This window comes from Entelurus aequoreus, linkage group LG08, assembly GCF_033978785.1.
Source record: "Entelurus aequoreus isolate RoL-2023_Sb linkage group LG08, RoL_Eaeq_v1.1, whole genome shotgun sequence".
Classification (NCBI taxonomy): Eukaryota; Metazoa; Chordata; class Actinopteri; order Syngnathiformes; family Syngnathidae; genus Entelurus; species Entelurus aequoreus.
Window position 1 is genome coordinate 78,795,642 of NC_084738.1, and position 23,501 is coordinate 78,819,142.

The 23,501-nt window shown below is 32.5% G+C and overlaps 1 protein-coding gene across 2 annotated transcripts in view; it reads right to left on the reverse strand.

Annotated features, from left to right (window-relative positions):
- Positions 1-277: 277 nt before the first annotated feature.
- LOC133655243 (RILP-like protein 1) overlaps positions 278-23,501 on the reverse strand; it is a 47,051-nt gene continuing 23,827 nt past the window's right edge. Inside the window, exons 3-8 of one of the 2 annotated variants that reach the window (XM_062055216.1) lie at positions 18,537-18,655; positions 10,098-10,334; positions 9,892-10,029; positions 5,707-5,760; positions 5,472-5,632; positions 278-486 (exon numbers count right to left, since the gene is read on the reverse strand). In XM_062055216.1, coding sequence (XP_061911200.1) covers positions 378-486; positions 5,472-5,632; positions 5,707-5,760; positions 9,892-10,029; positions 10,098-10,334; positions 18,537-18,655 — 818 coding nt within the window. In that variant the 3' untranslated portion in view covers positions 278-377. The remainder of the gene's footprint in view (positions 487-5,471; positions 5,633-5,706; positions 5,761-9,891; positions 10,030-10,097; positions 10,335-18,536; positions 18,656-23,501) is intronic. The other variant, XM_062055217.1, reaches the window with a different exon arrangement.

Here is a 23,501-nt window from a genome sequence, read left to right on the forward strand (position 1 = left end):
CTTTGATAAATGTGTGTGTATTAGTGTGTGTGTGTCATATAGAGGATCTTAGATTTAAGTGTATCAGTGGTGTTTTGTGTGAAATAGAGGATGTTTAATTTAAGTGTACGCAGCCGTTGTGCCCTCGGGCAGGACACTTCACCCGGTGCCACTCACTCGGTGAATGAATGATGAATGAATGAATGAGTTGTAAAAATGAATGCTGGGTTCTCACTTCTCTGTGAAGCACTTTGAGTGTCTACAAAAGCACTTTATAAATGTAATCCATTATTAGTATTATTATTATGTGTCATATAGAGGATCTTTGATATAAAAGTATGCAAGTGTGTGTGTCCTATATAGAGGATCTTTGATGTGTGTGCGGGTGTTGAGACAACTTACAGGCGTTTGATTCCAGATTCAGGCTGCACAGACGAGCGCGAGCGACTCCTTAGCTCGGGCGAAGGACTCGGTGAGGAGGAGATCATGTCGTCTTGCGTCTCGTCACTGCAACCACATCAAAGATGTTCACTGTGATGTCACACTCCTGTTCATATCACAACCACATCAAAGATGTTCACTGTGATATCACACTCCTGTTCATATCACAACCACATCAAAGATGTTCACAGCCTGGACTGTGATGTCATACTCCTGTTGTTCATATCACAATCACATCAAAGATGTTCACTATGATGTCACACTCCTGTTCATATCACAACCACATCAAAGATGTTCACAGCCTGGACTGTGATGTCATACTCCTGTTGTTCATATCACAATCACATCAAAGATGTTCACTATGATGTCACACTCCTGTTCATATCACAACCACATCAAAGATGTTCACAGCCTGGACTGTGATGTCACACTCCTGTTCATATCACAACCACATCAAAGATGTTCAGACTGATGTCACACTCCTGTTCATATCACAACCACATCAAAGATGTTTACTGTGATGTCACACTCCAGTTCATATCACAACCACATCAAAGATGTTCACAGTCTGGACTGTGATGTCACAGTCTGGACTGTGATGTCACACTCCTGTTCATATCACAACCACATCAAAGATGTTTAGACTGTGATGTCACACTCCTGTTCATATCACAACCACATCAAAGATGTTCACTGTGATGTCACACTCCTGTTCATATCACAACCACATCAAAGATGTTCACTGTGATGTCACACTCCTGTTCATATCACAACCACATCAAAGATGTTTACTGTGATGTCACACTCCTGTTCATATCACAACCACATCAAAGATGTTCACAGTCTGGACTGTGATGTCACACTCCTGTTCATATCACAACCACATCAAAGATGTTTAGACTGTGATGTCACACTCCTGTTCATATCACAACCACATCAAAGATGTTCACTGTGATGTCACACTCCTGTTCATATCACAACCACATCAAAGATGTTCACTGTGATGTCACACTCCTGTTCATATCACAACCACATCAAAGATGTTCACTGATGTCACACTCCTGTTCATATCACAACCACATCAAAGATGTTGACTGATGTCACACTCCTGTTCATATCACAACCACATCAAAGATGTTCAGACTGATGTCACACTCCTGTTCATATCACAACCACATCAAAGATGTTCACTGATGTCACACTCCTGTTCATATCACAACCACATCAAAGATGTTCAGACTGATGTCACACTCCTGTTCATATCACAACCACATCAAAGATGTTTACTGTGATGTCACACTCCAGTTCATATCACAACCACATCAAAGATGTTCAGTCTGGACTGTGATGTCACAGTCTGGACTGTGATGTCACACTCCTGTTCATATCACAACCACATCAAAGATGTTCACTGTGATGTCACACTCCTGTTCATATCACAACCACATCAAAGATGTTCACTGTGATGTCACACTCCTGTTCATATCACAACCACATCAAAGATGTTCAGACTGATGTCACACTCCTGTTCATATCACAACCACATTAAAGATGTTCACTGTGATGTCACACTCCTGTTCATATCACAACCACATTAAAGATGTTCACTGTGATGTCACACTCCTGTTCATATCACAACCACATCAAAGATGTTCAGACTGATGTCACACTCCTGTTCATATCACAACCACATCAAAGATGTTCACTGTGATGTCACACTCCTGTTCATATCACAACCACATCAAAGATGTTTACTGTGATGTCACACTCCTGTTCATATCACAACCACATCAAAGATGTTCACAGTCTGGACTGTGATGTCACACTCCTGTTCATATCACAACCACATCAAAGATGTTTACTGTGATGTCACACTCCTGTTCATATCACAACCACATCAAAGATGTTCACAGTCTGGACTGTGATGTCACACTCCTGTTCATATCACAACCACATCAAAGATGTTTAGACTGTGATGTCACACCTGTTCATATCACAACCACATCAAAGATGTTCACTGTGATGTCACACTCCTGTTCATATCACAACCACATCAAAGATGTTCAGACTGATGTCACACTCCTGTTCATATCACAACCACATCAAAGATGTTCAGACTGATGTCACACTCCTGTTCATATCACAACCACATCAAAGATGTTTACTGTGATGTCACACTCCTGTTCATATCACAACCACATCAAAGATGTTCAGACTATGATGTCACACTCCTGTTCATATCACAACCACATCAAAGATGTTCACAGTGATGTCACACTCCTGTTCATATCACAACCACATCAAAGATGTTCACAGCCTGGACTGTGATGTCATACTCCTGTTGTTCATATCACAACCACATCAAAGATGTTCACTGTGATGTCACACTCCTGTTCATATCACAACCACATCAAAGATGTTCAGACTGATGTCACACTCCTGTTCATATCACAACCACATCAAAGATGTTCAAACTGTGATGTCACTCTTGTTCATATCACAACTACATCAAAGATGTTCAGACTATGATGTCACACTCCTGTTCATATCACAACCACATCAAAGATGTTCACAGTGATGTCACACTCCTGTTCATATCACAACCACATCAAAGATGTTTACTGTGATGTCACACTCCTGTTCATATCACAACCACATTAAAGATGTTCACTGTGATGTCACACTCCTGTTCATATCACAACCACATCAAAGATGTTCACAGTGATGTCACACTCCTGTTCATATCACAACCACATCAAAGATGTTCACTGTGGTATTACACTCCTGTTGTTCATATCACAACCACATCAAAGATGTTCACTGTGATGTCACACTCCTGTTCATATCACAACCACATCAAAGATGTTCACTGTGATGTCACACTCCTGTTCATATCACAACCACATCAAAGATGTTCACTGTGATGTCACACTCCTGTTCATATCACAACCACATCAAAGATGTTCAGACTGATGTCACACTCCTGTTCATATCACAACCACATCAAAGATGTTCAAACTGTGATGTCACTCTTGTTCATATCACAACTACATCAAAGATGTTCAGACTATGATGTCACACTCCTGTTCATATCACAACCACATCAAAGATGTTCACAGTGATGTCACACTCCTGTTCATATCACAACCACATCAAAGATGTTTACTGTGATGTCACACTCCTGTTCATATCACAACCACATCAAAGATGTTCACAGTGATGTCACACTCCTGTTCATATCACAACCACATCAAAGATGTTCAAACTGTGATGTCACTCTTGTTCATATCACAACTACATCAAAGATGTTCAGACTATGATGTCACACTCCTGTTCATATCACAACCACATCAAAGATGTTCACAGTGATGTCACACTCCTGTTCATATCACAACCACATCAAAGATGTTTACTGTGATGTCACACTCCTGTTCATATCACAACCACATCAAAGATGTTCACAGTGATGTCACACTCCTGTTCATATCACAACCACATCAAAGATGTTCACAGTGATGTCACACTCCTGTTCATATCACAACCACATTAAAGATGTTCACTGTGATGTCACACTCCTGTTCATATCACAACCACATCAAAGATGTTCACAGTGATGTCACACTCCTGTTCATATCACAACCACATCAAAGATGTTCACTGTGGTATTACACTCCTGTTGTTCATATCACAACCACATCAAAGATGTTCACTGTGATGTCACACTCCTGTTCATATCACAACCACATCAAAGATGTTCACTGTGATGTCACACTCCTGTTCATATCACAACCACATCAAATATGTTCACAGCCTGGACTGTGATGTCACACTCCTGTTCATATCACAACCACATCAAAGATGTTCACTGTGATGTCACACTCCTGTTCATATCACAACCACATCAAAGATGTTTACTGTGATGTCACACTCCTGTTCATATCACAACCACATCAAAGATGTTTACTGTGATGTCACACTCCTGTTCATATCACAACCACATCAAAGATGTTCACTGTGATGTCACACTCCTGTTCATATCACAACCACATCAAAGATGTTCACTGTGATGTCACACTCCTGTTCATATCACAACCACATTAAAGATGTTCACTGTGATGTCACACTCCTGTTCATATCACAACCACATCAAAGATGTTCAGACTGATGTCACACTCCTGTTCATATCACAACCACATCAAAGATGTTCAAACTGTGATGTCACTTGTTCATATCACAACTACATCAAAGATGTTCACTGTGATGTCACACTCCTGTTCATATCACAACCACATCAAAGATGTTCAAACTGTGATGTCACACCTGTTCATATCACAACCACATCAAAGATGTTCAAACTGTGATGTCACTTGTTCATATCACAACTACATCAAAGATGTTCACACTCCTGTTCATATCACAACCACATCAAAGATGTTCACAGTGATGTCACACTCCTGTTCATATCACAACCACATCAAAGATGTTTACTGTGATGTCACACTCCTGTTCATATCACAACCACATCAAAGATGTTCACTGTGATGTCACACTCCTGTTCATATCACAACCACATCAAAGATGTTTACTGTGATGTCACACTCCTGTTCATATCACAACCACATCAAAGATGTTTACTGTGATGTCACACTCCTGTTCATGTCACAACCACATCAAAGATGTTTACTGTGATGTCACACTCCTGTTCATATCACAACCACATCAAAGATGTTTACTGTGATGTCACACTCCTGTTCATATCACAACCACATCAAAGATGTTCAGACTGATGTCACACTCCTGTTCATATCACAACCACATCAAAGATGTTCACTGTGATGTCACACTCCTGTTCATATCACAACCACATCAAAGATGTTAAGCCTGTGATGTCACACTCCTGTTCATATCACAACCACATCAAAGATGTTAAGCCTGTGATGTCACACTCCTGTTCATATCACAACCACATCAAAGATGTTCAGACTGTGATGTCACACTCCTGTTCATATCAAAGATGTTCAGACTGATGTCCCACTCCTGTTCATATTAACCTCTTGTAATAAGTCAGCTCCTCCTGCAGCATGAAGACATTGGCTTTGAGCTCGTTCCTCTCGTGAAGGACGTCCCTCAGCTCCTGCAGCGTGAACCTGGCTCTGTTGGGGTCTTTGGGGTCCGCGGCGCCCGTCTCCTCCTCCTCCTCGCACTGCGCCTCCTGGTGGAGGAGCAGAGAAGCGCGTCACAGGCGGGGAAGCGGCGGCGGCGACGAAGGAGAAGAAGTGAGGATACCTTGGTGAAATATTTGTACACAGCAGACATGTCTTCATCACACATGTCCTCCTGCTGGCAAACGGCACAGCTTTCAATGAACACACACTCACTACTTAACTGCAGAGGGCGCCAGGCCTTTAACACCGCACACACACCATTTCACTCACTACTTAACTGCAGAGGGCGCCAGGCCTTTAACACCGCACACACACCATTTCACCCCCACAATTTAATCACTGAAGAAAACAAATAATTGGGAGGGTTTTACATTTGAATGCTTATATCAAAATCATACTTCAATTAAAATCTCATGCATTATCATAAACATATTTTTTCTGTATCACAGTAATTATGATGAAATATTTACACACATTTTGGAAACTGACATTTATAAGTAGAACTAGATTTCATATTTTATGGCAAAATCACGATCAGGAAATAAAATACACTTAAATATACTTTTTCTTTAGCATATTAGAGTGTATAGTTTCATCTTTTTTTTCTATACCTACTCATTAAAATAATATAGTTACACCATTTTAAAATGCTATATTCTGTAGTATTATCAGGCCATGGCTAAATTGGGGCTTTAAGCACAATTTTATTTATACTTTTGTTAATTTTTGTAACACTTTTTTATACCTATAATTCATTTATTTACATAATTACAAAAATGTTAACTTTTTTTTAGGGAAGTCCGATATTATCGGCCGATAAATGCGTTAAAATGTAATATCGGAAATTATCGGTATCGTTTTTTTTAATTATCTGTATCGGTTTTGTTTTTTTTGTATTAAATCAACATAAAAAACACAAGATACACTTACAATTAGTGCACCAACCCAAAAAACCTCCCTCCCCCCATTTCTTTCTGTTATCAATATTCTGGTTCCTACATTATATATCAATATATATCAATACAGTCTGCAAGGGATACAGTCCGTAAGCACACATGATTGCTGCTGGTCCACTAATAGTACTAGCCTTTAACAGTTAATTTTACTCATTTTCATTAATTACTAGTTTCTATGTAACTGTTTTTATATTGTTTTACTTTCTTTTTTATTCAAGAAAATGTTTTTAATTTAGTTATCTTATTTTATTATTATTTTTAAAAAGTACCTTATCTTCACCATACATGGTTGTCCGAATTAGGCATAATAATGTGTTAATTCCACAACTGCATATATCGGCTGATATTGGTATCGGTAATTAAAGAGTTGGACAATATCGGAATATCGGATATCGGCAAAAAGCCATTATCGGACATCCCTACTTTTTTTAAATTAATGTGAGGGGTGTGTTTTGTTCTAAAACAAAGTAATAATAAAAACATACATTTTTAAGTGCAAAATATCAAATTTAAGATCATTAAAATATACACAATGTAGTATGGATTATAAAATTATGTTGTTCTGCATTATTATCAGGACATGGCTAAATTGGGGCTTTAAGTACAATTTTATTTATTTATTATTTGTTTATACTTTTTTTTTTAAAAACCTTTTATGTATTTATAAAATTTTATTCATATTAAATTATATAAAATGTATATTAAATAAAAAAAATATTTTTTATTCATGTGAAAATATTGCCATACATTTGTTCTAAAACAAAGTAATAATAAAATCACATTTTAAAGTGCAAAATAACAAATTTAACATTAAAATAATATAAATACAAAATATAGTATCAATTATAAAAATGTTTATACTATTCCATATTGTTTTGCATTATTATCAGGCCCTGGTTAAACTGGGGCTTTAAGCACAATTTTATTTATACTTTTATTTCTTTAATTATTTATTATTACTTTTTTAATACATTTATTTAAAAATGTCACGTATTTATTCATGTACATTTTTTAAAAACTTTTTTAAATCCAATTTCAATTCGGTTAAACTGGGGCTTTAAGCACAATTTTATCTATACTTTTTTTTAAAAATTATTTATTATTACTTTTTTAATACATTTATTTAAAAATGTCACTTATTTATTCATGTACATTTTTTAAAAACTTTTTTAAATCCAATTTCAATTCGATGCACATTTTGCTCTAAAATAAAATAATGGTTTTAAAAAAAAAGTGAATTTTTTAAGTGCAAAATAACACTTAACATTGTTAAAATAATATAAAGTAAAGTTAAAGTACCAATGATAGTCACACACACACACTAGGTGTAGTGAAATGTGTCCTCTGCATTTGACCCATCCCCTTGTTCACTCCCTGGGAGGTGAGGGGAGCAGTGGGCAGCAGCGTTGGCCACGCCCGGGAAATATATATATATATATATATATATATATATATATATATATATATATATATATATATATATATATATATATATATATATATATATAATAAAATATAGTTCAAGAATGTAGTATGGATTATAAAAAAAGTTATATTATTCCGTATTTTTCTGCATTATCATCAGGTCCTTGCTAAATTGGGGCTTTAAATAAAAGTATAAATACAATTCTGCTTATTTAATTATTTATTTATACTTTAATACATTTAGTTATTTATATAATTGTATTTATACCATTACAAAAAAAATTCACTTTATGTACATTTGTGTTTACTTTTTTATATCAAATTTCAATTTGATGCACGTTTTGTTCCAAAACCAAATAATGGTAAAAAAAAAGAAAGTACATTTGTTAAGTGCAAAATAACACATTTAACATCATTAAAATAATATAGTATGTATAATAAAAAAAAGTTATATTATTCCGTATTGTTCTGCAATATTATCAGACCCTTGCTCAATTGGGCTTTAAGCAGATTTGTATTTATACTTTTATTATTTTTTTATACATTTTAAAACATGTATTTATTTATATAATTGTATTTGTATACAATTACAATTTTTTTTCACTTTTTTAAATTCATGTGAAAATATTTGTATACATGTTTTGTTCTAATACAAAGTATTGGTAAAAAAAAAAAAAAAGTGCAAAAAAACAAATTTAACATCATTAAAATAATATGCTGTAGTTATAAAAATGTTATTATTCCATAGTGATCTGCAGACCCTTGCTAAATTGGGGCTTTAAGCAGAATTGTATTCATACAGTTATTTATTTTATTATTATTTATTAGTACTTTTATTAATTTAATTGTATTTATACAATAAACCATTACAAAAAAATCAACTTTTTTTATTCATGTGAAAATACTTTTTGTCAAACTTCATTTTCTTTCTAAAACAAAAAAAATACCTTTTTAAGTGCAAAATAACACTTAACATCATTCAAATAATATAAATGCTATATTATTCCATATTGTTCTGCATTATTATCAGACCTTTACTAAATTGGGGCTTTAAGCAGAAATATATTTATATTATTTATTAGTACTTTTATTTATTTAATTATATACTTGTATTTATACCATAAACCATTACAAACATTTTTACTTTTTTATTCATGTGAAAATACTTTTTTTTTGTCAAACTTAATTTTTCTTCTAAACAAAAAATACTACCTTTTTAAGTGCAAAATAACACTTTTAACATCATTCAAATAATATAAATGCTATATTATTATTTGTTAGTACTTTTATTTATTTAATTATATACTTGTATTTATACCATAAACCATTACAAAAAATTTTACTTTTTTATTCATGTGAAAATACTTTTTTTGTCAAACTTATTTTTTCTTCTAAAACAAAAAGAATACAATTTTAAGTGCAAAATAACACTTTTAACATCATTCAAATAATATAAATGCTATATTATTCCATATTGTTATGCATTATTATCAGACCTTTGCTAAATTGGGGCTTTGAGCAGAATTGTATTTATTTTTTTAATTATTTATTAGTACTTTTATTTATTTAATGATATAATGTTATTTATACTATAAACCACTACAAAAAATTTAACTTTTTTATTAATGTGAAAATCCTTTTTTTTTTTTTGTCAAAACAAAAAAAAAAACCTTTTCCAGTGCAAAATAACACTTAACATCATTCAAATAATATATTTGCATATCTTCCTGACATCTGGGGGAATGTGCCATTGTGTTATCAGTGACGGAGCAGGAAGGGGCTGGGAACAACATTTCCTGACGTTTTTCCATGCGCTTGTGACAAAGGTTAAAAGCGAGCGGTGTGCAGATTTGCATGAATGCGGTCAGACATGCTGAGTCAGCGTTAGTCTGGGATTCAAACTCTCAAACCATTCCTGTTTTTACCCAAAGCAACACCGCTTCTTCCTCCTCATCATCATCATCATCATACCCGTCTGGGCTGACGGGCCAGCTGAGCGGCTCAGAAGCGCCCGCCGTCAACTCGGCGGGGTGAGACCGCCCCCCCGCCGCAGCCTTAGATGGCTGATGGAGCAAAACCTGATTATCTCCCTCCGTTTGGACTTCTCACGTTGGACATTGTGAAAGTTTACCTCCGCAGGCGACGGTGTCTGAGGTGCGGCGTCCCCCGCGGGCGGGCCTCCCCGCAGCCGCTCCCGCAGGCGCACCACTTCCTGCCGCAGTGCGCCCACTTCCTGGCCCCGCGTCTGAGCGCCGGCCTCCAGCTCCACTTTCTGCTCGATCAGCGCTTTGCCCTGCGCCGCCACCACAGACATCTTGTGGCGCAGGTCGTGGTTGATCTTCATCAGGCGCGCCTGCTGCTGCTGGAGCTGCACACGAACATGGCCCACCTTCAGGTATTTGCCATCATCATGAGCACAAAAAAAATCCCACTAATATTCTTGGGGACCCAAAAGGGTCCCACTCATAAAAGTGTTAAAAATATGTCATAATTTTTTTAATTTATTTTTTTATACTTCCAATTCCTAAATCTCTAGATTTTAGAAAAAAAAATCCCACTAATATTATTTGGAACCCAAAAGGGTTAAAAATATGTCATAATTTAATTTTTTATATACTTTCAATTCCTAAATCTCTGGATTTTAGAAAAAAAATCCCACTAATATTATTTGGAAGCCAAAAGGGTCCCACTCATAAAAGTGTTAAAAATATGTCATAATTTTTATTTTTACTTGCAATTCCTAAATCTGTAGCTTCTCCCCACTAATATTATTGGGGACCCTAAAGGGTCCCACTCATAAAAGCGTTAAAAATATGTCAGAATTTTATGTATTTATTTATTTATTTATACTTTCAATTCCTAAATCGCTAGATTTAAAAAAAAAAAATCACACTAATATTATTTGGGTCCCACTCATAAAAGTGTTAAAAATATGTCATAATTTATTATTATTATTATTTTTTTAATACTTTCAATTCCTAAATCTCTAGATTTTAGAAAAAAATCCCACTAATATTATTTGGAAGCCAAAAGGGTCCCACTCATAAAAGTGTTAAAAATATGTCATAATTTTTATTTTTACTTACAATTCCTAAATCTGTAGCTTCTCCCCACTAATATTATTGGGGACCCAAAAGGGTCCCACTCATAAAAGCGTTAAAAATATGTGAGAATTGTATGGTTTTTTTTATACTTTCAATTCCTAAATCGCTAGATTAAAAAAAAAAAAATCACACTAATATTATTTGGGTCCCACTCATAAAAGTGTTAAAAATATGTCATCATTTTTATTTTTACTTGCAATTCCTAAATCTGTAGCTTCTCCCCACTAATATTATTGGGGACCCAAAAGGGTCCCACTCATAAAAGCGTTAAAAATATGTCAGAATTTTATGTATTTTTTTTTAATTTTTTTTATACTTTCAATTCCTAAATCGCTAGATTTAAAAAAAAAAAAATCACACTAATATTATTTGGGTCCCACTCATAAAAGTGTTAAAAATGTGTCATCATTTTAATTTTTTTATTTTTACTTGCAATTCCTAAATCTCTAGCTTCTCGAAAAAAAATCCCACTAATATTCTTGGGGACCCAAAAGGGTCCCACTCATAAAAGTGTTAAAAATATGTAATGATTTTTTTTGGTTTTTTTTATACTTTAAATTCCTAAATCTCTAGATTTTAGAAAAAAAATCCCACTAATATTATTTGGAAGCCAAAAGGGTCCCACTCATAAAAGTGTTAAAAATATGTCATAATTAAATTTTTTATATACTTTCAATTCCTAAATCTCTAGATTTTAGAAAAAAAATCCCACTAATATTATTTGGAACCCAAAAGGGTCCCACTCATAAAAGTGTTAAAAATATGTCATAATTTTATTTATTTATTTTTTTATACTTTCAATTCCTAAATCTCTAGATTTTAGAAAAAAAATCCCAGTAATATTATTTGGAAGCCAAAAGGGTCCCACTCATAAAAGTGTTAAAAATATGTCATAATTTTTATTTTTACTTGCAATTCCTAAATCTGTAGCTTCTCCCCACTAATATTATTGGGGACCCAAAAGGGTCCCACTCATAAAAGCGTTAAAAATATGTCAGAATTGTATGTATTTTTTTTTTTTTTTTTATACTTTCAATTCCTAAATCCCTAGATTTAAAAAAAAAAAAAAATCACACTAATATTATTTGGGTCCCACTCATAAAAGTGTTAAAAATATGTGATCATTTTTATTTTTTTATTTTTACTTGCAATTCCTAAATCTCTAGCTTCTCGGAAAAAAAATCCCACTAATATTCTTGGGGACCCAAAAGGGTCCAACTCATAAAAGTGTTAAAAATATGTAATAATTTTTTTTTGTTTTTTTATACTTTAAATTCCTAAATCTCTAGATTTTAGAAAAAAAATCCTACTAATATTATTTGGAACCCAAAAGGGTCCCACTCATGAAAGTGTTAAAAATATGTCATAATTTTTATTTTTTTTATTTTTACTTGCAATTCCTAAATCTCTAGCTTCTCGAAAAAAAATCCCACTAATATTCTTGGGGACCCAAAAGGGTCCCACTCATAAAAGTGTTAAAAATATGTAATAATTTTCTTTTGTTTTTTTATACTTTAAATTCCTAAATCTCTAGATTTTAGAAAAAAAATCCCACTAATATTATTTGGAACCCAAAAGGGTCCCACTCATGAAAGTGTTCAAAATATGTCATAATTTTTATTTTTTTTATTTTTACTTGCAATTCCTAAATCTCTAGCTTCTCGAGAAAAAATCTCACTAATATTCTTGGGGACCCAAAAGGGTCCCACTCATAAAAGTGTTAAAAATATGTCATAATTTTTTTTTTTTTTTTTTATACTTTCAATTCCTAAATCTCTAGATTTTAGAAAAAAAAATCCCACTAATATTATTTGGAAGCCAAAAGGGTCCCACTCATAAAAGTGTTAAAAATATGTCATAATTTAATTTTTTATATACTTTCAATTCCTAAATCTCTAGATTTTAGAAAAAAAATCCCACTAATATTATTTGGAAGCCAAAAGGGTCCCACTCATAAAAGTGTTAAAAATGTCATAATTTTTATTTTTACTTGCAATTCCTAAATCTGTAGCTTCTCCCCACTAATATTATTGGGGACCCAAAAGGGTCCCACTCATAAAAGCGTTAAAAATATGTCAGAATTTTATGTATTTATTATTTTATTTTTTTATACTTTCAATTCCTAAATCCCTAGATTTAAAAAAAAAAATCACACTAATATTATTTGGGTCCCACTCATAAAAGTGTTAAAAATATGTCATCATTTTTATTTTTTTATTTTTACTTGAAATTCCTAAATCTCTAGCTTCTCGAAAAAAAATCCCACTAATATTCTTGGGGACCCAAAAGGGTCCCACTCATAAAAGTGTTAAAAATATGTAATAATTTTTTTTTGTTTTTTTATACTTTAAATTCCTAAATCTCTAGATTTTAGAAAAAAAATCCCACTAATATTATTTGGAACCCAAAAGGGTCCCACTCATGAAAGTGTTAAAAATGTCATAATTTTTATTTTTTTTATTTTTACTTGCAATTCCTAAATCTCTAGCTTCTCGAAAAAAAATCCCACTAATATTCTTGGGGACCCAAAAGGGTCCCACTCATAAAAGTGTTAAAAATATGTAATATTTTTTTTTTGTTTTTTTATACTTTAAATTCCTAAATCTCTAGATTTTAGAAAAAAAATCCCACTAATATTATTTGGAACCCAAAAGGGTCCCACCCATGAAAGTGTTAAAAATGTCATAATTTTTATTTTTTTTATTTTTACTTGCAATCCCTAAATCTCTAGCTTCTCGAAAAAAAATCCCACTAATATTCTTGGGGACCCAAAAGGGTCCCACTCATAAAAGTGTTAAAAATATGTAATAATTTTTTTTTGTTTTTTTATACTTTCAATTCCTAAATCTCTAGATTTTAGAAAAAAAAATCCCACTAATATTATTTGGAAGCCAAAAGGGTCCCACTCATAAAAGTGTTAAAAATATGTCATAATTTAATTTTTTATATACTTTCAATTCCTAAATCTCTAGATTTTAGAAAAAAAATCCCACTAATATTATTTGGAACCCAAAAGGGTCCCACTCATAAAAGTGTTAAAAATATGTCATAATTTTATTTATTTATTTTTTTATGCTTTCAATTCCTAAATCTCTAGATTTTAGAAAAAAAATCCCACTAATATTATTTGGAAGCCAAAAGGGTCCCACTCATAAAAGTGTTTAAAATATGTCATAATTTTTATTTTTACTTGCAATTCCTAAATCTGTAGCTTCTCCCCACTAATATTATTCGGGACCCAAAAGGGTCCCACTCATAAAAGCGTTAAAAATATGTCAGAATTTTATGTATTTATTTTTTTTTATACTTTCAATTCCTAAATCTCTAGATTTAAAAAAAAAATAAATCACACTAATATTATTTGGGTCCCACTCATAAAAGTGTTAAAAATATGTCATCATTTTTATTTTTTTATTTTTACTTGCAATTCCTAAATCTCTAGCTTCTCGAAAAAAAATCCCACTAATATTCTTGGGGACCCAAAAGGGTCCCACTCATAAAAGTGTTAAAAATATGTAATATTTTGTTTTTGTTTTTTTATACTTTAAATCTCTAGATTTTAGAAAAAAAATCCCACTAATATTATTTGGAACCCAAAAGGGTCCCACTCATGAAAGTGTTAAAAATATGTCATAATTTTTTTTTTTTTTTTTATACTTTCAATTCCTAAATCTGTAGATTTTAGAAAAAAAGATCCCACTAATATTATTTGGAAGCCAAAAGGGCCCCACTCATAAAAGTGTTAAAAATATGTCATAATTTAATTTTTTATATACTTTCAATTCCTAAATCTCTAGATTTTAGAAAAAAAATCCCACTAATATTATTTGGAACCCAAAAGGGTCCCACTCATAAAAGTGTTAAAAATATGTCATTTTTTCTTATTTTTTTTTTATACTTTCAATTCCTAAATCTCTAGATTTTAGAAAAAAAATCCCACTAATATTATTTGGAAGCCAAAAGGGTCCCACTCATAAAAGTGTTAAAAATATGTCATAATTTTTATTTTTACTTGCAATTCCTAAATCTGTAGCTTCTCCCCACTAATATTATTGGGGACCCAAAAGGGTCCCACTCATAAAAGCGTTAAAAATATGTCAGAATTTTATGTATTTATTATTATTTTTTTTTATACTTTCAATTCCTAAATCTCTAGATTTAAAAAAAAAAAATCACACTAATATTATTTGGGTCCCACTCATAAAAGTGTTAAAAATATGTCATAATTTAATTTTTTATATACTTTCAATTCCTAAATCTCTAGATTTTAGAAAAAAAATCCCACTAATATTATTTGGAAGCCAAAAGGGTCCCACTCATAAAAGTGTTAAAAATATATCATAATTTTTATTTTTACTTACAATTCCTAAATCTGTAGCTTCTCCCCACTAATATTATTGGGGACCCAAAAGGGTCCCACTCATAAAAGCGTTAAAAATATGTCAGAATTTTATGGGTTTTTTTAGGTTTTTTTTATACTTTCAATTCCTAAATCGCTAGATTTAAAAAAAAAAAAATCACACTAATATTATTTGGGTCCCACTCATAAAAGTGTTAAAAATATGTCATCATTTTTATTTTTTTATTTTTACTTTCAATTCCTAAATCTCTAGCTTCTCGAAAAAAAAATCCCACTAATATTCTTGGAGACCCAAAAGGGTCCCACTCATAAAAGTGTTAAAAATATGTAATAATTTTTTTTTGTTTTTTTATACTTTAATTCCTAAATCTCTAGATTTTAGAAAACAAATCCCACTAATATTATTTGGAACCCAAAAGGGTCCCACTCATGAAAGTGTTAAAAATATGTCATAATTTTTATTTTTTTTATTTTTACTTGCAATTCCTAAATCTCTAGCTTCTCGAAAAAAAATCCCACTAATATTCTTGGGGACCCAAAAGGGTCCCACTCATAAAAGTGTTAAAAATATGTCATAATTTTTATTTATTGTTATTATTTTTTATATACTTTCAATTCCTAAATCGCTAGATTTAAAAAAAAAAAAATCACACTAATATTATTTGGGTCCCACTCATAAAAGTGTTAAAAATATGTCATCATTTTAATTTTTTTATTTTTACTTGCAATTCCTAAATCTCTAGCTTCTCGAAAAAAAATCCCACTAATATTCTTGGGGACCCAAAAGGGTCCCACTCATAAAAGTGTTAAAAATATGTAATCATTTTTTTTTGTTTTTTAATACTTTAAATTCCTAAATCTCTAGATTTTAGAAAAAAAATCCCACTAATTCTATTTGGAACCCAAAAATGTCCCACTCATGAAAGTGTTAAAAATATGTCATAATTTTTATTTTTTTTATTTTTACTTGCAATTCCTAAATCTCTAGCTTCTCGAAAAAAAATCCCACTAATATTCTTGGGGACCCAAAAGGGTCCCACTCATAAAAGTGTTAAAAATATGTCATAATTTTTATTTATTGTTATTATTTTTTATATACTTTCAATTCCTAAATCTCTAGATTTTAGAAAAAAAATCCCACTAATATTATTTGGAACCCAAAAGGGTCCCACTCATGAAAGTGTTAAAAATATGTCATAATTTTTTTTTATTTTTATTTTTACTTGCAATTCCTAAATCTCTAGCTTCTCCCCACTAATATTCTTGGGGACCCAAAAGGGTCCCACTCATAAAAAGTGTTAAAATACGTCATTTTTTTAAAAAACTTTCATCGAAACTGTCATTGCTAAAAAAAATTTAAAAAAAGAATTAAAATCAATGTTATGAATTATTGACCTATTTAAGGCTCAAATTACTTCACATCAAATATTTCACTTTAAATTTTCTTTAGAGAAAATATTGCAAATCTTGTGTTTTTTCCATAAAAAATAAACTGTTTTCCATGACAAAAAGGTATAAAACAAACCACCACCCCAAAAACCAAGGGAAAAATCTAAAAATGTATAAAAATTGGATAGATATGAAGTTGATCTAGAGACTTAAGGGTTGAAAGTAATACAAAACTAACACTATTGTGAGTGGGGCCCTTTAGGGTCCCCAAGAATTTTTTTTGTTTTTTATTAGAAACTCATTGCTCACAAATAATAAATAATTAAAATCAATGTTGGTAAAAATTATTGACCTATTTAAAGCTGAAATTACTTAACATTAAATATTCCATTTTGGCCTTTACAAGGAAACATTTTGGGGTTTTTTTCCATGAGAAAAAGAGCATAAAACGAACAAACTCCTCCTGGATAAACAACAAAAATAAATAAAAAGGTATGATCCATGGATAGATATGAAGTTGAAGTGGATATGAAGCGTTAAAATAAAATAAAAAAATACATATATATTTTTAACACTTTTTTTTTTATGAGTGGGGCCCTTTTGGGTCCCCAATAATTTTAGAGGGCTTTTTAAAAAATTGTCAATGCTCAAAAATAATAATCAATGTTGTTATGATTTGATTTATTTATTTAAGTCTCCAATTACTTCTCAAATATTACACTTTGAAATATTTTTGGGGAAAATATTGTATATTTTGTGTTTTTGCCATAAAAAAACAAAGTTTTTCATAAGAAAAAGACACAAAAAAAAAACAAACCTAAATGTCGACAGATCTAGAGATTTAAGCATTGACCAAAAAAACCCACCTTATTTTTAATATTTTTATGACAGAATCCCCGGGACCAAACTTGAGGGGAGCCCCAAAGGTAAAAAAAACCCAACAAAAAAACGGTATTAGCTGTGAAATTTAAAAATATTACAATGGCCCCCGCATGTTGTTTTTATTTCAGTGTGCGGCCCCCAGTTTGGACACCCCTGCTATAAATAATTTTCCTGTCATGGATTGTATTGCTCATAATTATTCCATACATGCATCACATGCAATGTTTTATGTGTCCACCTAGTGGCCTTCTATAGTACTGCTGTTCAGCAAGTGTCATTATTATTGTGGGAATGCTCCACATAAGTTTGTATAATTATTAATATTCTAATAGTGTATTGCTGGTATTTATTTAGTATTTAAAGATGCCTGTCATACGTGTCAATGTGCTTGGCTGTGCAACACTGACACCTAGTGGCCTTCTATAGTACTGCTGTTCAGCAAATGTCATTATTATTATTTTGATAGTGGCATCTTCAAATACAAAATAAACATGAGCAATACACTGACACCTAGTGGCCTTCTATAGTACTGCTGTTCAAGTGTAATTATTATTATTATTATCATGATAGTGTATTGCTGGTCTTTATTTAGTATTTGAATACAATAGTGACACCTGGTGGCCTTCTACAGTACTGATGGAATTACCGTTATCAAGTGTATTGCTTGTTTTGTACTGAGCAGTCACAATATGTGCATTTCCTGTTCTATGGTTGTCATCACACTTTTTGCCTTGCACAAGATTCGCTTTTCTTTGACTTTTTCCCCTCTTTTTAGCGCGTTTTGTTCATTCTGTTGTTTACGTAAAGAGGTCACGTGACTTTGACGCGTCCTTACCGCCTCGATGTCCTCGTTCTTCAGGGTCAGCTCTCTGTCCTTGGCCCGGATCTCATCCCTCTGCTTGTCCACCACCTCTTTCAGCTTCTTCATCACCTGCCGCTCTCTCTCGCTCATGCCTGCAAAGCACAACCTCGTCATTTTTAAACTGCTCACGCCTCCATGCACACACCACTAGTCTCTGTGTGTTCTTGTATTGCTACCCTTCTTGAGACACCAACAAGGAAAAGTAGCTTCCATATGAGGACCGAGTTAGGACATAAACCATGGTCCCAATACGGGAAAATGTCTCATTTGCACCCCTGGTGGTGACATCTATCAAAATGAGGGTGGTCCCAAAAAGGAGGGATTTTTCAAATTGACTGTGTCGCTTTTAAAAGTGCTCCCCCTCTGGTCAACATATGAAATAACAAGTGTGTGTAAAAAAATTTGAAGTGCTCCCCCTCTGGTCAGCATATGAAATAACAAGTGGGTGTAAAAAAATTTGAAGTGCGCCCCCTCTGGTCAACATATGAAATAACAAGTGTGTGTAAAAAAAGTTGAAGTGCTCCGCCTCTGGTCTACATATGAAATAACAAGTGTGTGTAAAAAAATTTGAAGTGCTCCCCCTCTGGTCAGCATATGAAATAACAAGTGTGTGTAAAAAAAAATTGAAGTGTTCCCCCTCTGGTCAACATATGAAATAAGTGTGTGTAAACATTTGAAGTGCTCCCCCTCTGGTCAACATATGTAATAACAAGTGTGTGTACAAATTTGAAGTGCTCCCCCCTCTGGCCAATATATGAAATAACAAGTGTATGTAAAAAATTTGAAGTGCGCCCCCTCTGGCCAACATATGAAATAACAAGTGTGTGTAAAAAAATTTGAAGTGCTCCCCCTCTGGTCAACATATGAAATAAATGTGTGTAAACATTTGAAGTGCTCCCCCTCTGGTCAACATATGTAATAACAAGTGTGTGTACAAATTTGAAGTGCTCCCCCCTCTGGCCAATATATGAAATAACAAGTGTATGTAAAAAATTTGAAGTGCGCCCCCTCTGGCCAACATATGAAATAACAAGTGTGTGTAAAAAATTTTGAAGTGCTCCCCCTCTGGTCAACATATGAAATAAGTGTGTGTAAACATTTGAAGTGCTCCCCCTCTGGTCAACATATGTAATAACAAGTGTGTGTACAAATTTGAAGTGCTCCCCCCCTCTGGCCAATATATGAAATAACAAGTGTATGTAAAAAATTTGAAGTGCACCCCCTCTGGCCAACATATGAAATAACAAGTGTGTGTAAAACAATTTGAAGTGCATCCCCTCTGGTCAACATATGAAATAAAAAGTGTGTGTAACAATTTCAAGTGCTCCCCCTCTGGTCAACATATGACATAAGTGTGTGTAAAAAATTTGAAGTGCTCCCCCTCTGGTCAACATATGAAATAACAAGTGTATGTAAAAAATTTGAAGTGCGCCCCCTCTGGCCAACATATGAAATAAGTGTGTGTGAAAAAATTTGAAGTGCTCCCCCTCTGGTCAGCATATGAAATAAGTGTGTGTAAAAAAAATTGAAGTGCTCCCCCTCTGGTCAACATATGAAATAAGTGTGTGTAAACATTTTAAGTGCTCCCCCTCTGGTCAACATATGTAATAACAAGTGTGTGTACAAATTTGAAGTGCTCCCCCCCTGGCCAATATATGAAATAACAAGTGTATGTAAAAAATTTGAAGTGCGCCCCCTCTGGCCAACATATGAAATAAGTGTGTGTAAAAAAATTTGAAGTGCTCCCCCTCTGGTCAACATATGAAATAAGTGTGTGTAAACATTTGAAGTGCTCCCCCTCTGGTCAACATATGTAATAACAAGTGTGTGTACAAATTTGAAGTGCTCCCCCCTCTGGCCAATATATGAAATAACAAGTGTATGTAAAAAATGTGAAGTGCGCCCCCTCTGGCCAACATATGAAATAACAAGTGTGTGTAAAATTTTTGAAGTGCATCCCCTCTGGTCAACATATGAAATAAAAAGTGTGTGTAACAATTTGAAGTGCTCCCCCTCTGGTCAACATATGACATAAGTGTGTGTAAAAAATTTGAAGTGCTCCCCCTCTGGTCAACATATGAAATAACAAGTGTATGTAAAAAATTTGAAGTGCGCCCCCTCTGGCCAACATATGAAATAACAAGTGTGTGTAAAAAAAATTGAAGTGCATCCCCTCTGGTCAACATATGAAATAAAAAGTGTGTGTAACAATTTAAAGTGCTCCCCCTCTGGTCAACATATGACATAAGTGTGTGTAAAAAATTTGAAGTGCTCCCCCTCTGGTCAACATATGAAATAACAAGTGTATGTAAAAAATTTGAAGTGAGCCGCCTCTGGCCAACATATGAAATAACAAGTGTGTGTAAAAAAATTGAAGTGCTCCCCCTCTGGTCAAGATATGAAATAACAAGTGTGTGTAAAAATTTAAAGTGCTCCCCCTCTGGCCAACATATGAAATAACACGTGTGTGTAACAAATTTAAATTGGCCAAAATTAATAAAATAAATATGTATATAGAGACATATTTTAATAACTTGAAGTAAATAATGAAGATTAAAAAAACAAAATTAACTAAAAGCAGTCTTTTTGTCACAATGTGTTGACCTATTTTCTTATAAAATTGGCAACAATTTCTCATATTCTTTCTGTTTCTGTAATATTGCAATATTTTCCTTTTAAAATTACTTTTTTTAATGGAAAATTCTTACTTTTTTATGTCAAATGGTGACACTTGTCATAAAATTCTGACTTATCACAACATTGCCCATTTTTTTGTTGTTCCTGTAAAATAGTGACATTTTTCGTAAAGTAAGTAAAAGTAAATAAAATTCAGATTATTATTATTATATTGCCAAAATGTTTAAGTTTTCTTATAAAATTGTGACTTTTGTCGAGTAAATTTACGACTCTTTTCATAAAATTGCCAATATTTTAAGCTTTTCTTGTAAAATCGAGACTGTTATTGAGTAAAATTCCAACTTTTATCATAAGATTGCACAAATGTTCAGTTTTTCTTGTAAAACTCCAACTCATTTTTCACAACAAGCTTTTTAATATTAGCATAGTATGTATATATTATTAATGTTGTAATTACTAATCATTATATATCGAGAAAGGCTGGTCCTAAAGAGGGAGGCATTTTTCTCAGGTCTCAAGAAGGTAACAAATACAAGAATGTGTGTGTGTGTGTGTGTTTGAGGCTGACACTGTCCACTTTGTGTGCGTGTGTGTGTGTGTGTAACCCGCAAATAAAGTGTTCTTTGTGTGTGTGTGTGTGTGTGTGTGTGTGTGTGTGTGTGTGTGTGTGTGTGTGTGTGTGTGTGTGTGTGTGTGTGTGTGTGCGTGCAGAGAGTGGACAGAAACATCACTCTACAAAAACTACTATTATTATTATTATTGAACATGGACATTGCTCAATACATCGATGTGCATTAAATACAAGATTCATGTTGTCATTTAACTTGTAGAATGGTCATATTCACTTGAAAGAAAAGTAGTAAATGTGCATTAAATACAAGATTCATGTTGTCATTTAACTTGTAGAATGGTCATATTCACTTGAAAGAAAAGTAGTAAATGTGCATTAAATACAAGATTCATGTTGTCATTTAACTTGTAGAATGGTCATATTATTCATTTGAAAGAAAAGTAGTAAATGTGCATTAAATACAAGATTCATGTTGTCATTTAACTTGTAGAATGGTCATATTATTCATTTGAAAGAAAAGTAGTAAATGTGCATTAAATACAAGATTCATGTTGTCATTTAACTTGTAGAATGGTCATATTATTCATTTGAAAGAAAAGTAGTAAATGTGCATTAAATACAAGATTCATGTTGTCATTTAACTTGTAGAATGGTCATATTATTCATTTGAAAGAAAAGTAGTAAATGTGCATTAAATACAAGATTCATGTTGTCATTTAACTTGTAGAATGGTCATATTATTCATTTGAAAGAAAAGTAGTAAATGTGCATTAAATACAAGATTCATGTTGTCATTTAACTTGTAGAATGGTCATATTATTCATTTGAAAGAAAAGTAGTAAATGTGCATGAAATACAAGATTCATGTTGTCATTTAACTTGTAGAATGGTCATATTCACTTGAAAGAAAAGTAGTAAATGTGCATTAAATACAAGATTCATGTTGTCATTTAACTTGTAGAATGGTCATATTATTCATTTGAAAGAAAAGTAGTAAATGTGCATTAAATACAAGATTCATGTTGTCATTTAACTTGTAGAATGGTCATATTATTCATTTTAAAGAAAAGTACTAAATGTGCATTAAATACAAGATTCATGTTGTCATTTAACTTGTAGAATGGTCATATTATTCATTTGAAAGAAAAGTAGTAAATGTGCATTAAATGCAAGATTCATGTTGTCATTTAACTTGTACAACGGTCATATTCACTTGAAAGAAAAGTAGTAAATGTGCATTAAATACAAGATTCATTTTGTCATTTGACTTGTAGAATGGTCATATTATTCATTTGAAAGAAAAGTAGTAAATGTGCATTAAATACAAGATTCATGTTGTCATTTAACTTGTAGAATGGTCATATTCACTTGAAAGAAAAGTAGTAAATGTGCATTTAATACAAGATTCATGTTGTCATTTAACTTGTAGAATGGTCATATTCACTTGAAAGAAAAGTAGTAAATGTGCATTAAATACAAGATTCATGTTGTCATTTAACTTGTAGAATGGTCATATTATTCATTTGAAAGAAAAGTAGTAAATGTGCATTAAATACAAGATTCATGTTGTCATTTAACTTGTAGAATGGTCATATTCACTTGAAAGAAAAGTAGTAAATGTGCATTAAATACAAGATTCATGTTGTCATTTAACTTGTAGAATGGTCATATTATTCATTTTAAAGAAAAGTAGTAAATGTGCATTAAATACAAGATTCATGTTGTCATTT